The sequence below is a fragment of the Pezoporus flaviventris genome, unplaced genomic scaffold, assembly GCF_033815535.1.
Source record: "Pezoporus flaviventris isolate CSIRO_AGI_PZ_B2104156 unplaced genomic scaffold, CSIRO_AGI_Pfla_v1 ptg000013l, whole genome shotgun sequence".
Lineage (NCBI taxonomy): Eukaryota > Metazoa > Chordata > Aves > Psittaciformes > Psittacidae > Pezoporus > Pezoporus flaviventris.
The window spans coordinates 10,373,251-10,388,444 of NW_026892561.1; the positions used below are offsets into that span (position 1 = coordinate 10,373,251).

Here is a 15,194-nt window from a genome sequence, read left to right on the forward strand (position 1 = left end):
CTGTTATTCAGACAGAGAAGCATGTGTTTCTCTAGGTGTTAGCTCTCAGCTATGCATTTTGGCCCAGAATGTAATCTTTCCTCCTTCCTCCCTCTTTGAAAATGTTACATATTTGAGTTAGGACATGCTCACTCCTTCATTTTGTTACCGGCCAAGCACTGCCATTTTAACCTTTGTATCACAGTTCTCTTTCTGCCTTCCTGGTGCAGCACTGACATCCCTTACTCACTGCCAAGCTGAACGTTACACTCCATCCTCAGCTGGGCAGTAGATTGTGGGTACTAGGTACACCACAGAGGAGAGAGTCTGTGCATAGGTATGTCCTCATTAATGTCTGCTGAGGTGGTGGGAGTGGATATAGGGCTCTGCCCCACTCATTTAGAGAGGCACTGTGTGCATCACTGTGTCTGAGAATGAGGAGTCAAGCCCCAAAGTCTTTAGGAGATAATTACAGGCATTAAGTGCTGATTGTAACAAAGACAAACCAGAGTAGAGCATAAGAAGGAAGATTATCCTGTACTAGGATTTGCACTATAAATTCAGTAAGAATATACCTTGCTTTTCTCTGCTTCCATGCAACCCACCTGCTGAAGAGGTGAACAAGCTTCCTCTTCCTTAGCTGGCATCTAAATGGGTTACAGCTGCTACTGATTTCATTTAGGGCTTAAACCCTTGATGACAGATGCCATGACTTGAGCAGAAGACTTTGATAACTCCTAGCTGGGTATTTGTACATAATATTTCTGCAGCATTCTTATGCAGCAAGGAATATATTTTCAGTTTAATAAGTGTGACACAATCTTTCATCGTGAACATAAATGAGCTGATACTAACATGGTTATGATGGGCATTTCTAAGTGTGCCAACAGGAAGGGAAACCACCAGTATGTTAAGGGAGACAGGTGAAATCAAAAATGACTCAGGATTGGCAAGAAAAGCAACTTTAAGTTCACTTTAAAAAAAAAGAAAGTGGTTCATAACATCAGTGAATGAAAAACCGCTAAATGAATTTCACTATTGATAATAAGCAGGAAACCCAGTGCCTGGGATCATGAGTTTATGCAAATCTGTTATTACTGCAAATTGGCACCCTAAGACCCTGATCATACAACACTTGCACATATGCTTAACTTTATGCACATGAGCAGTCTCATTAATGCCAAAGACTTAGTCGTGCATAAAACTGAGCAAATGCATGAGTGTTTGTAAGACTGGGATTTAAACACAAGGGATAGAAAACAAATTTACTGTATCATCAACAATTATTTCTGAAACCCATCAGAAGCCAAGGTGGTGCCAGAAGTCTGTTTAGTGTAGAAACAGTCAAAAAGTGAGAGGAGTGGGATTTTGAATATCGCTGCCTTTAACTCAATCCATTAGGCCCAATAATGGTGGGCCAAACACAGGAGGAAAGCATCCCTACCCAGATTAAAGTTTAACTGATTATGGATATTGGAGACATAATTTCAAGTCACATTTTATAAGATATACTGGACTACCTTTTAAAACCAGATTTCAAATTTAGTTATTGAAAAGAACTGTTTATAATCAACTTGGATTTGACTAAATTATTCAGTAGTGTCTCGCAAAAGTCTCACAAAATTAATTTAAATGGTGTTAGGTTTATGTGGATTCAGAGCTGACTGCAGCATTCATATAAATAGTTAGAATACAAAGGCTTACATCAGAGGGAGGTGCCTATTGGCACTGCACTGAAAATTAATGTCTTAGAGCTAGTTTTAACAAGTTAGTCTTAGAGCTAGTTTTAACAAGAATATTAAGCTATGCTTCAGAAAACAGAAGAGTTCCCTTACATTATGAAACATGATGAAAAAATGCTTTCTTGGGAATCCAAAAGAGTAAATATAATAAAATTTGAGTACTTACTGGCAAGACAAGAATAAAGAAAGAGCTGTAAAACATCTCTAGAAGTAAAGCTTCTGCCAAATTTAAAGGGATAGCTCTGGAGAAGGAATTCTGGGAAAAGTGCAACCCTGCTTTGAGAAGATGTAAAAATAAGGTCTCTAAGAAAAGTAAGGTCTTGTTATAAACAGAATCAGTCAAAAGCCATATTTATGTTTCGTGGTAATTTCTATCTGCTTTTTAAGCTTTCTCTTGTTCCAGTTTGAAAAAAAAATAATACATTCTCAGCAATCAGTTTTACTGCTACTTTTTGTTGTGGTTTTGTTGTTTGTTGTTTTTTTTTTTTTATTTCATACTTTCTGTTCTTTTCACCTAGTAGGATTGCTGCTGTCAGTTTTGCTGTGTAATAGTAAAGTTGATGGTATTATAGTACTTTCTGTTAGTCACATCTTGCATCTTATTTCAAAGCATCAGTTCTAGGATCTTTTGGTCCTATGCCTGGCTATATATCTGACTCCTGGCAATGTCTGGATATTGCAAGGGACCTTGGTTCTCTATAGGGTTTATTCAGGAGGGTTGTCATGGAGATAGAGAGTCTGAAAAAGGCAGTACGGTCCTTCATGGAGCTGCAGTCTATATGGACAAGCTGCCCACAGCAATGGCCATGAGGGCTGAGCTGGCAGGGAGCCAGGCAACTTGTGAAAATGCTTTAGCACATTTGCACTTGATATTTTGGTTGTGGTTAAATGGAGTACTGATGCATTGATGACCAGCTGTTTTCAAGTCTGCATACATCTTAAAGGCTTAATTTTATATAAAAATAGCTTTGGGGGATGACTTCAGTGAGGTAGCATCTTCTGTAATATCACAGCACAGTAATGCTTTGTCCCCTGCATGTACAAGAGCAAAGTGGAAGGAGTAACACATGCTGGAACAGGTTGCTGGCCAGGAGCCCTCCTCCCACTAGCTCTTTTCCCAAGGGAAATAAAGTTTGAGCTTTCTTCCCAAGTTAAATTTTTGCCTTTTTGTCTCTTCTATAAAGGCTTCAAAGAGGGAGGTAGGACTTCTCCTGTGACTAACTGGCATCTGGCAAGAGTGTGATTCTGAGCTGGGCTTTAAGGAACTATTGTGACAAAGATAAAAAAGGTAGATATAAAAGTGGTACTATTGGTGAGAAAAGTGATGCTGGAGGTGTATCATCTGGTGGAACCAGACCCAAAAATACTTGTTCATTCTGCCTAACATCACCACGTGCAACATTGCTTTGTATGGCTGGTCAATAAGATGCACAAGTTTGCAGATTCCTGGCTTCAGGGTACCACCGTGTTCTGAGTTGAAGGACTATGACAAATGGAGAGTGGAGGAAAGTCTGAAATACATTTTAACAGTAATGATGGTATTTTCAATGCCTACATGCTTCATTCTACAGCTCTGACAGACTGAACCTTCCAAAGGTTGTGATGCTAATTGACTCCTAAATGTTGTGGGTTTTTTGAAATAGACTTCAAATTCTTTGAGGAAATAATTATTTCAGAATAAACCAGTCTTTCTTAATCCAGACCTTATTTATTATATTCTGAAGCACACCTTGAAATGCAACACTGAACACAATTTCCCTTTGATTGGTTTAATGGAAACAATTTCTCTCTTCAGCAAGCACTTGCTTTCAGAGTGAAACCTTAACATTTTATTTTTTATCTGTCTTGTCAATCATTGTTTGTTTTCTTTCTTCTTGTTGGCCCCACCTGGAGATGTCACATACTTCTCAAAAGCATGTAATATGAAAAAATGCTGAACAAGTTCTTATTTTTCAAACCAGCCAATTATTTACCAGTTGATCTAACAAGTACATAAAATTTATTTTTGGAAAAACAGTTTATGCAGCTAATGCATGGCACCTGTGTGCAAGTTTGCTTAACAAAATCATAACTAATGGCCAACTGTAATTTTTCTGATTTGATATTTCATATCATAGACTCATAGAACAACACAGACTGGAAAGGACCTCAGAGAGTCCCTGCTCAAAGCAGGGTCAGGTATGAGATCAGATTGCTAAGGGCTCTACCCTATCATCTTAAAAACCTCTAAAGATTTTAACACAACCACACAACCTCTGTGGGTAACCATTTCCAATGCTTAACTCTTCTCACAGTGAAAAGATTTTTTCTCATATCTTGCTGAAACCCTTCTTCCAATTGATGCCCATTATCTCTCCTCCTCTCTCTCTCTGGGTTGGGGCTTGTGTTATTAAGGACTGTGACAAATAAAACCTTTTATTTCTTGTCAGTATTTCTGCATGCATTAGGGAGGACAATTACAATACCCTTCAGGCTTTAAGGCAATGAATCTAAACAAGTTGTTTTCTTTTCCTGCTCCTTATGTGTTGTATTAAAAGACGAAAACTCATCCTTGCATGTAAAGAAAACAGTTTCAATGAAGATCTGCTCCAGAGACTGGAAAAACCAGTTTTCCTATAAAGGACGTCCTTACATTAAGATGTCTATTGTAACTTAAACAATTTATGATATATTTTCTTTTCCAGGAATGTTTTCAATCTTACTGAGCATGCTGAAATCATTATGTAGTTAGTAGAGATGCTTCTTTGTCCAGTCAGATTTAGTATAGTTACATTTCTGCAGGAGATTAAAAATGATGTATTAGTAGCTATCCTTCTAAAAATACTCTTTTAAGTAATATGTACCTGTATCTTCCCAAACCTGGAAGAACATACACAAGAACAAAGGAGATAATACAGCAAACAATTCAGGGCAAATAATTATAACCATGAGAACTTACACCAGTGTATTTATTTAAATAAAGGGAAATGTCAAAATGTGCAAGCTAAGAACATGAGTTTATTCACATATTTTACATTCAAAGGACCAACAGATTTTTTTTTTCCCCCAAGAAAAAGAGCTTTTCTTGTGGTTTCCAAAGTTTTGTCAGAGACATGGAATATACTTAATGAAGCATATCACTGCAGTGCATAGAGTGAAAGCCTTGTGTGTAGAGAAAAAGATAAAAACCAACCAAACAAATTAGACCATTGCCAACAAAAGGTTTCCTTTAATATAAATAAATCTCAGAGTAATGCTTTATTTTAACAGACAACACAACAGTGGGATTTATTAAAAACTACATATTTACAGTGCCTCACAGGTAAAAACACTGGGCTTCATCTGAGATCCTAGACACTTCCTGAGAAGGCAATGTGGATTGAGGATTGCTCAGCACTTCAAATACACAAGCTAGGTGCTAAAAGGGTGAAATTAAAGCATACTTTTAAAGTAAGTCAGATGGGAAAGGTGGAACCGCTGATGCATCATATCTATGCCCTGATCTGGAAAAACCTGCACCTCAATTACTCTGTTTGTATTTCAGTAGATCTATGGATGCTCCCAAGGTTAAACACAGGATAAGTGTTTCAAAACCAGGAGCCTCAGAGGAAGACAACTGCTTGACTCAAAGATTCTGTGAATAAACTGCTGTAGTTACAATTTTATGTGGTATGGAGGCACACACCACTGAATTTAAATCTGCATTCTTCTGCATGGGTGATTACTACCACTTTTAATTTGATGCTACAAGGTCTGGATTCCAAATATCAAGTGACGAACTTATGAAAGCATCTTCTTCCCACAGCCTCCAAAATCATTGTGCCAGTTTAGCAGATCTCAGTCTTTTTGGCAATTAAATAAAACAAGAACCAGATCTTTTTCAAAGTATTCACAAAACAATCTTTCACTTATAAAATGGCTGTCCCACCATTCTTGTATCAGATCTGACCTCAGCTCTTAAGATCTAAACAGTTCTTTAAAAGTTATAAAAATAAAGAATTGATTAATATACAAATATATATTTCAGAGTGATAAGAGAATAATATTAAACAAATTCTTTCTTTAATCTACTTTAAATTAAAAGAAATGTTTTCAAAAGTCTGGCCTGAAGCTGATCTTTATCTATTGATTCTTTAATGGAACCCATTCCCTGCAGATGACCACATACAACTTAAATGTAAGAAGATCATTGTTACAAAAAAATACAGTGAACATGTTTCACTAACAAGGCAATTCATAAAATCTGCTGTGCCAGTTAGATTTTGGTATCTTGTTTTCAAAAACTGCAGATATTTCTAATATGAGAAACAAAACCTGAAAGTCATGAAAAATCTTGATATTCTTCAGAAATTTGCTTTTTTTCCCCCAGCCTTCATTAATATTTATTTTGCAATAATTGAGTTTGGTTTGTATACCGTTTGTATTCAGCATAATATAAATGCTTTGCATTAATGCACACATATGTACAAAACCAGTCAGTAATTCAATTAAGAGATATGCCTGCTCACTGTATCATTTCGTACTTTCACAATAACACATTCTTTCCATAATATCCATAACAACATCATCTAGCTTGCTTCCTTCTTCCACTGAAATGCTCGTGCATATTTTTCTTCCGTTTATCTCAAGCAGCCGAAACAGCAAGGAACGTTTTTGAACAACCTATAATATTCTTCCTGAATCTGAAATAAAAATGTTGCATTAAAATATGGGATTAATTGTTTATTATTATATATTTATTAATACTTCTATATGTCTTTCAAATAATTTTGTACTGCTCCTTTCACTAGATGTCTTAAGGTAGGGTTGGTTTTGGCCTTAGGACAGAATGGAGGAAGTGTTATCACAGAATAGCGTGGGTGAATCCTGCTGTTCACTGGAAAGGCTGGAAGTGAGTGCTTTTGCACACACTGCATTATTTCACTGGGTTAATGACACTATAACCAGTTTTATAATTAAAAAAGAAAACCAAAACACTTTTTTTCAAATTTCATATATTGGTTTTAAAACTGGGGAGAAATATGTGAGAAGGTAAAAGTTAATCAGAGATTTGTCTCCACTGAAAGTGTAGGAGAATTTCACATTTTCTCTCCTCTCCCCCATTAATGGCACAAGGATTTCCTTGTTGTACCACAACTCCACTTCAGGACTGGGGAGCTGCATCTGTAGGTACACGAGACTGTCTGAGTGGCCTCCCACAAAGAATGGGACACTTACCTTCCTAGATAACACACAAAGAAATATGAAAATGAACATCCCCTGGAATGCATTGAAGATTGTAAAAAGATATGCTGTAACTACGGATCCCTGGACAACATGGAGGACTCCAAAGATCCACGTAGCCCCAAGGAGGAACAGGAGAGCAAGAGCACCTCGGGCACAGGATCTAGACAGGAAGGAAGCATTGTGAACAACATGTGGGCAAGCGCTATTTTCCTTCTTTTACCTCTTTGGAAGGTAAATGCTGCCTAGGCAATTTTTTCACATCTGCAAAGTCCTGAGAAATGCAAATACACGGGCTGTTCTTTGGGGTGTGCTGTAGCATCGTGGCACGAGTAAGCTCGCATAATCACTGCTGAAGAGCAGAGTAGAACTGGAGGGCCCTAAAACACTGGCTTCTTTAATCTTCAGATACGTTTTCTCTGGTGTACTGCAGCACCATATGATTCGATTTAAATCTATTGTTAGTGTAATACCCCAAGGAAAAACATATGTCTGTTATGAAGCATTCCCCCCTTTTTCCTCCTCCTCCTCATCTTCCTCAAAAAATAACCCAGAAAATTGTACAGTATGCTCTTAGGTCAGTACATGTGCATGACATCAAAAGGTTACCAGGCTGCCTCTCAGGTTCACTGCAGAAGACGGTGCCAGCTGTAAAACTAGACTTACTTTCTTTCATTCTTTCTCTTAAAAAAAAATTGTTTTTGCTCACAGACTTGAGCAAATTACAGCATGTTGTCTTGGAAATGAAGCCACTGATTTCTTTCTTATACACTCTCAGACCAGTCCTTGCAGGACTTCCATTGAACAACAGACATTTTTAGCATTGTTCATCTGAAAATGAATAATTTTCAACTTCGTTAAAACCAGGTCACCACATGAAGCTACAAAGGGTGAAGAATACGAAAAAGTAATCAATCAAACAATTGCTAAATCCTAACTATAAATCTAGTGCAATGCATTGAAACTGCAGGAGTGTTCCTAAGCAACACAAACAGTAAGTTGTTTTCAATGTTCCCTGTAGTACACTTCAGCTTTTCCTGCACAAACGGTCTTCAAGGTCCTTGTAAATCAGTTTTAAAGAGACTGAGCTGATGGAAAAATCATAGCAGCATGCAAAGTAAAAATCCTGGAGAGAATCCTGCCATACCCCCTAGCACCACAGAAGTACAATGTCTTACTGTGGACTTTTTACAAACAACATGAATGGTTTGATTGTCTTTTCACTAAATTACTTGTTAATTCAAGGCAAATATTTTTATCCCAATTCAGGCATAAGGTTTGAAATCTTTTTTGGCTTGCATAGAGGCTGTGGAAAGTAATTAAGAAAAAAAAGGACAATTACTTCTTTAACCTTGCCATATGTCTTTACCCTCTGTTTGATAAGGGCCACTTGTATTCCTTGTACACCTCTCACACAATCCCAGAGTTACTGTACAAGGTACTGCTCTGTGGGAATAAAGATTGCAAAATATACCTTTTAACAGAAAAAGAAATGATCTTTCTTTTTCTACAAATCCTCCAGAAGATTAAACTGTTATTTTTCAAAGCTTACTCTCATCTCTGGCTGTATTTACTTAGAGAAGATAGAATTTATATTAATCAGCAAACTTACCTTATGTTTTCATAGCAACTAACTTCTGGCTTTAACATTGCAGTGTGCCGAAATACTTTATAAATAATCACTCCGAAAGCCAACAAATTAACCTGCGGTGAGTGAAGAAATGAACTTTTAGTTCAAAACAGGATGCTTTTGAATTTCAGGAACTATTACACATTGAAATTCCTGGGCACTGGAATGGGTTGCACAGGGAAGTTGTGAATTCTCCATCCCTGGCGGTGTTCAGAGCCGGGCTGGACAGAGCCTTGCTTGACATGGTTTAGTGCGAAGTGTCCCTGCCCATGGCAGGGGGGTTGGAACTTGATGATCTTAAGGTCCTTTCCTAACTAACTATTCTATGTTTCTATGAAATGAAACAAATCAGATGAAGTTTCTGTATATTTGAAACCTATAGAATCCAGTGCTGGGAGGAGACACTCTTCTGTTCCACTTCTATGAAGAAAATATAAGCCCTGTAATAAACACTGATCAAACAAGGCTGTAATGCCACCTTATCTCAACAGTATCACTACAAATGGTCTGCAAATGTTTATTGATATTATTGGTAAAACTCTTTGATTTTCTGCTGAGATTATTGTCCTTAACTAGAGATGATGGAAAGGAAAGGAAAGGAAAGGAAAGGAAAAAGGAAAGGAAAAAGGAAAGGAAAAAGGAAAGGAAAAAGGAAAGGAAAAAGGAAAGGAAAAAGGAAAGGAAAAAGGAAAGGAAAAAGGAAAGGAAAAAGGAAAGGAAAGGAAAGGAAAGGAAAGGAAAGGAAAGGAAAGGAAAGGAAAGGAAAGGAAAAAAAAAGGAAAGGAAAAAAGAAAGGAAAAAGGAAAAGAAAGCAGAAAGGAAGGGAAAGGAAAAAAGAAAAAAGTAAAAGGAGAAAGGAAAGGAAAGGAAAGCAGAAAGGAAGGGAAAGGAAAAAAGAAAAAAGAAAAAAAAAGTAAAAGGAGAAAGGAAAGGAAAGGAAAGGAAAGGAAAAAGGGAAAAGGAAAAAAGGAAAAGGGAAAAGGAAAAAGGGAAAAGGAAAAGGGAAAGGAAAAAGGGAAATTGAGAAAACAAAAAAGCCCCTCCTCCCTATGGATTTTCTATTACACAGTATTGTGTAGAGCTTGACAAAATGTATGTCTTTTGTTGCTGAATAACATCATATGTTCTGAGGTCTTTGGGGTGTGAAAACTTTCAAGTGGCACAAAAAAACTTTGAGGTTTACACAAAGAATTTTTTAAGAACTAACTTTGGTTGAAAGGCTTCTTGCTGTGTATTCTCTCTTATATTTTATGTTTGTTTCATAGGTGAATAATTTCAGTTTTTTTTTCCTGCCTTCTTTGAAATGGCATTATTTTATTTCAGTTTGAAATAGAAAAAAGCCACTAAAAACCACAGTTTTGCAAATGATGCTCAATTATAGTTCTGAACCTCTGTTTGCCCAGCTAGGCTTCATTGATCTTTCATTTGAATTTATACTGCATTCATTTAACAGTGTGGATGGCTTTGCTTTCTTGCTTAAAAAAAAAAAAAAAAGAAATCTTACTCTGCTTTGCAGCGTTTAACATCAGACTCTATTAAAAATGTTAGTAAATGAACCAAATTTTAGCTGGATGTCATCCAGATGCTATTTGTAGATCCTTGGTTGTAATCCCTTGGTTGGTTCCTGTGGGCTTCCAGCTGTAGACTGAATAGAATTAATGCCTTCCCCAACTTGTTTCTCCAGAAATACTGTGTGGTTTTCCTCCCTCCTTCTTTAAAAAAAACCAACCCTGAACCCTCTGAAATGAAAACAAAAGGCTGATGTAGGAGCACAGCATCACTTTAAAAGGAATCATTTTCATTTGTTAACACTTATGTATGTCCTCAGAATATTTTTGTTGCGTCAAGGGGGGAGTATGTGATATTAAATGCAGGCTCTGCTTTAATTAGCTGCATGCTCATACTTTAATACAGCATAATGTATTTACAATTTGATAAGACAGGAGATAGAGCTGATTAGCAGTTTAGGGAATTAATCCACTGAATACCTTGTACTCGCACTGATCGTGAGAGCTATTCTGAAGCTCCTTATATTTAAAATTGTAATCTATAATATCTCCTAAACCAGCAATTTTTCAAAGTTAATTATAAGTCAGTCAGCAGTTGTGGGTAATTATATGCAGACTTAGATTTTATCTTATATTTGTTGGTGAATAATATATCAAACAATTTAGTGCACACACTGTAATCTGCATAACCTACCTAATGTATTTACTAATCTGAAAAAGGTAGGGTGAAATGTGACCAGAGTACCATGAGCATGGAGAATACACACAGCTACAGAAAAGAGCTATCCAGATCACAGCACAAACCACACGACCAAACTTCCTCTCTGGTGGCCTGTCATCAAAATCACGAATGTCAATGAGAGCCTTCTTTTTGCCATTAATAGGTTCTGTAAGAAGTTTTATGGGCCAAAACTCCTTATCTTTTGGCCACATAAACCAGCTGCAGAACTGGAGATGCTCTCCTGAGCATGGGATTGAGCATGAGCAAGGATGGGGGGAGGCTGAGGGGCAGATATGGGGCCTTGTGGCAGCAAACTCTATTTCTCTTAGTCCTAGTGGGGCTCCTTTACACAAATACTATTTACTCTATGCGTTGCACAGAATAATAGGATTTGGGCCTCTGCATTAAAGTAATACCCATTAACTACAATCTTTTCATTCATCAGCCCATTCTAATGGGAATAACCTGTACCAGGGGAATGGGAGAGGTTAACACTGGCTTCTCGAAGTTAGCTGCCAGAACACAATTATAGTACAATACGTCTCAGGTAGCCTCGCAGGAGGTAGTGTTACAGGGTAATGAGGGTGAGCTTAACTTCTGAAATACCCAGTCATTTCTAAGATTTATTAAAGCCTTAAGTTGTTTTTTTGCCCCATTTTGAAGCACTCCATCAATAAAAAATATCTATAGCAAAGTGCACAGACTGCCTTTACACAATGTTCAGTGTCTCAAAACAGTAGCTTTTAGGCTACATAGTGTGCTTGTTTTTATTTATTTTTAACCTAAGTTAGAGACCTCTGGAACAGCATTTTGTCCTTATGGGACAATACAGGTAACAACAAGTAATTGCAATTGTTCAGTGACACAGAAATGCAGCAAAATTTGAGGGAAAACAGTAACATGAACTCATGGGTAAATCCAGGACAAAAAACTAGCTAATGATAATGTGCCAAGTGTGGCCTTTAGAGAAAACTGGGAATCCAACAGGAATCCTAAGCTGAACATATTTTGCTTCAACCTGATACTCTACATGTTCTTTGCCTCAGCTATTTCTGGGAAATGTAGAGTAAAAAATTCACACTGGATGGCTGAACTGAGTAGGAATACTGAGAAGTTGGACTAAAGTAAGGGGAAATGGCATTTATATAACTAATATCCTCAAAGAGCCATACATGTTTCAACAAATGGCATGGAAAATCAAATCACCCAAAATTCCCAGATAAAGAAACAGCCACTTAAGACATTTGAATTTGTATCCAAACCTGAACTTCAAATGAGCAGAAATGGACTTAGTAGGCTGTAAAAGTCATCAAAATATAGATAGGCACAAGGAACCCTGGATCCCCTAATCTTCTAGCTGGGCCAGACTGAGGGGCTTCTGGATGAGAGGCACTGAAACATCTAAAAAAGCTTCAGCTGCTACTTATAGCCAAATACTGTTTTATACTTCCTTTGGTTGTAATCGCGTGTTTTCATTTTTGTAATTAAAGCACAATCTTCAGATCTTGTTGAATAAACCTTCAACGATGCTATAATTAAGGCTGCCTTAAGGTGACAAGCAAGGTGAATGAGAATGAAATGGCAAACATAAGGCACGCTGTCTCCAGAGAGGCAGTAAGTTGGAGTGGAGCAATATGTGCAGGCAACTGTGAAAACAAGCTCAGGATGGGCTTTGTACAGGCCTGGAAAGGGCCAGCCTGGGGACTGCTGCTGCCACATGCCGGCTTTGGGGAGAAGTTACCTGCATAATGAGCAGAGATACTCCACAGCTTTGGGTAAACCCAAAGCGTGAAATGTTGTGTCAGGGCCACAGTTTTATCAACTGAATAATGACATTACAGTGTGACATGGCAAGTTCCTGTGCCTTTGTTTTCAGTGGTATTACATGGCTGAGGAGTCAGAGAAACTGCTGCAAGTCCTGAGAGGGGCTTCTCAGCAAGTCTAATAGGCTAAAGGGGAATTGCACTGATTCTAAGCCCAGAACTGAATTCGTTTTTTTCTCTTATTTTATTGAACAAGCCACCCCAAACTTCTACTGGGCAAACAGCACACTCAGTCCTTACTATTTCACAAAGGAAACCTCCGACTTTCTCCCTGCAAGCCCAATTTTGTGAGGTGCTGAGCATCCTCAGCCCTCCCTCCCCCTGAGATTCAGTGGGAATCAGGTTTCACTCAGCACGCTCAGGTGCACTACAGGACTAATTTTAATAATTAATCTATTCCCCCCCTTTTTTTTTCTTTTTTAAGTGGTTAATCAAAGACAAGGGCTGATATAGGAACAGTCTCCACTCATAACATCTCCAGGGAATCATTTCTCCATAAAGATATTTGTAAAAGTGTTTTTAGCTTTCTTAAATTCTGGAAATGTTGTGGTATATTTATGAGCAAATGGTAGAAAACTGTGAAATAGACATTGAATAAGGGCAGTTATTATGATCCCATGAAATCAGGATTCTCGAGATAGGGGCATCTACATTTATGTATCTGTGTAACCCAGAGTAATCTCCAAGGAGCCACAAATCTGGATGAGCTAGGTTTTATTCTACACCTGTGACTGAGTTGAAAGGGAAGATGGTAAGTGGCACATCTCTCTTGGGGAGATCACCTTTGTGAAGGGTCACAAGGATTTAGGATTTAGGAGTGACTTCTGGCTCTGTTAAACCAGTTGCAGGACTCCTGTTAAAAAGAGTCCTGTCAAGGCTTTACAGATCACAGAGAGTGGCATTCTCAAGGGATTTGCAGGCAACAGTGGACCTTGCTCTGGATATCACTCTGCAGATTAGCACTTGCATGTGTAATGGATGCACATTGCGGTCTAGAGCAGGTTAGTGAAATTTTCCTGTGGCTGTGTTTTGGCAATCTCCATGGTACAGTTCCCATGTTCACAACTGTGATGTGTGCTGGTAAGATACAGCAGGCACCCAAGGAAGAGTTCAGAGCTCTCCAGAGTGGTACAAGTCCTATGGTTAGATCTAACCCACAGCCACAGCATTGGTCCAGATAATTTCTCTTGTAAAGAAATTCACAGGAGAGTAAGAGCAATTGAAAATGCCAAGAAGTTTCCTGGTGCTTTCCCTATCATCTTGTCAACAATAAGGAGGTTTTGCCAATGGAATTAGACTGGGGAGCTCTGTTCAATTAATCACATGTATTTTAGGATAGGACGGGAAAAGCCATGTGCTGTGTTAACTTAACTGCACTTAGAGATAGGATGGTTCTCTAAGTCTGTTTGCAGATTTGCATCCCTCTGTCTCAATGCTACCAGGGATCAGGTTAGGAAGTTAAAGCCCTAGTAGAATTAGATCTGGACAGGGCAACAAGAAAAACTTCTATAGGTACGTTGGTGACAGAAGAAAACTTGGGCACTTTCCAGAAAGAAATGGGAGACCTGATTACCTGGGATATGGAGAAGGTTGAGGTAGTCAATGACTTTTTTCCTCAGTCTTCACTGGCAAGTGCTCCAGTCACACCACCCAAGTTGCAGAAGGGAAAGGCAGGGACTGGGAGAATGAAGCATCACCTGCTGTAGGAGAAGAGGTTCAAGAACCTCTAAGGAACTTGAAGGTGCACAAGTCCATGGGACCTGATGAGAGGCATCCATGGGTCCTGAGAAAAATGGCAGATGAAGTGGCCAACCCATTATCCATCACATTTGAGAAGTCGTGGCAGTCTGGTGAAGTTCACACTGTCTGTAAAAGGCGAAACAGAGCTCCCATTTTTAAAAGGTGGAAAGAAGGAAAACCCTGGGCGAACTACAGGCCAGTCAGTCTCACCTTGGTGTCCAGACAATCCTGGAAACTATGCTAAGGCACATGGAAAATAAGGAACTTATTGGTGACAGACAACATGGCTTCACTAGGGGCAAATCATGCCTGACAAATTTGGTGTCTTTCTATGACAGGGTTACAGCATTGGTGGATAAGGGAAGAGCAACTGACAATCTGGACTTGTGCAGAGTATTTGACATTGTCCCATGTGACATTCTTGTCTCTAAATTGGAGAGACGTGGATTTTAAAGATGGACAGATTGATGATTAAGGAACTGTCTGGATGGTTGCACCCAAAGAGTTGGCTGTGTCCAAGTGGAGACCAGTGACAAGTTGCATTCCTCAGGGGTCAGTATTGGGACCAGCACTGTTTTAACATCTTTATCAGCACCAGGGACAGTGGGATTGAGTGCACCCTCAGCAAGTTTGCCACCAACCTGTGTGGTGTGGTCAACATGCTGGAGGGAGGGGATGCCATTCAGAGGGACCTGTGCAGATTTGAGAGGTGGACCTGTGCAAACTTCATGTGAAGTTCAACAGGGCCATGTGTAAGGTCCTGCATGTGGGCCAGGACAATCCCAAGCACATGTACAGGCTAGGTGGAGAATGGATTTAGAGCAGCCCTGTGGATAAGGACTTTAGGCC

General features: G+C 38.7%; 1 protein-coding gene across 2 annotated transcripts in view; it reads right to left on the minus strand.

The window, feature by feature from the left end:
* Nucleotides 1–4,698: 4,698 nt before the first annotated feature.
* ADGRL4 (adhesion G protein-coupled receptor L4) overlaps nucleotides 4,699–15,194 on the minus strand; it is an 81,840-nt gene continuing 71,344 nt past the window's right edge. For both annotated transcript variants that reach the window (XM_061451592.1, XM_061451593.1), the window contains 3 exons: nucleotides 8,536–8,627; nucleotides 6,918–7,086; nucleotides 4,699–6,382 (listed from right to left, as the gene is read on the minus strand). In XM_061451592.1, coding sequence (XP_061307576.1) covers nucleotides 6,320–6,382; nucleotides 6,918–7,086; nucleotides 8,536–8,627 — 324 coding nt within the window. In that variant the 3' untranslated portion in view covers nucleotides 4,699–6,319. The remainder of the gene's footprint in view (nucleotides 6,383–6,917; nucleotides 7,087–8,535; nucleotides 8,628–15,194) is intronic.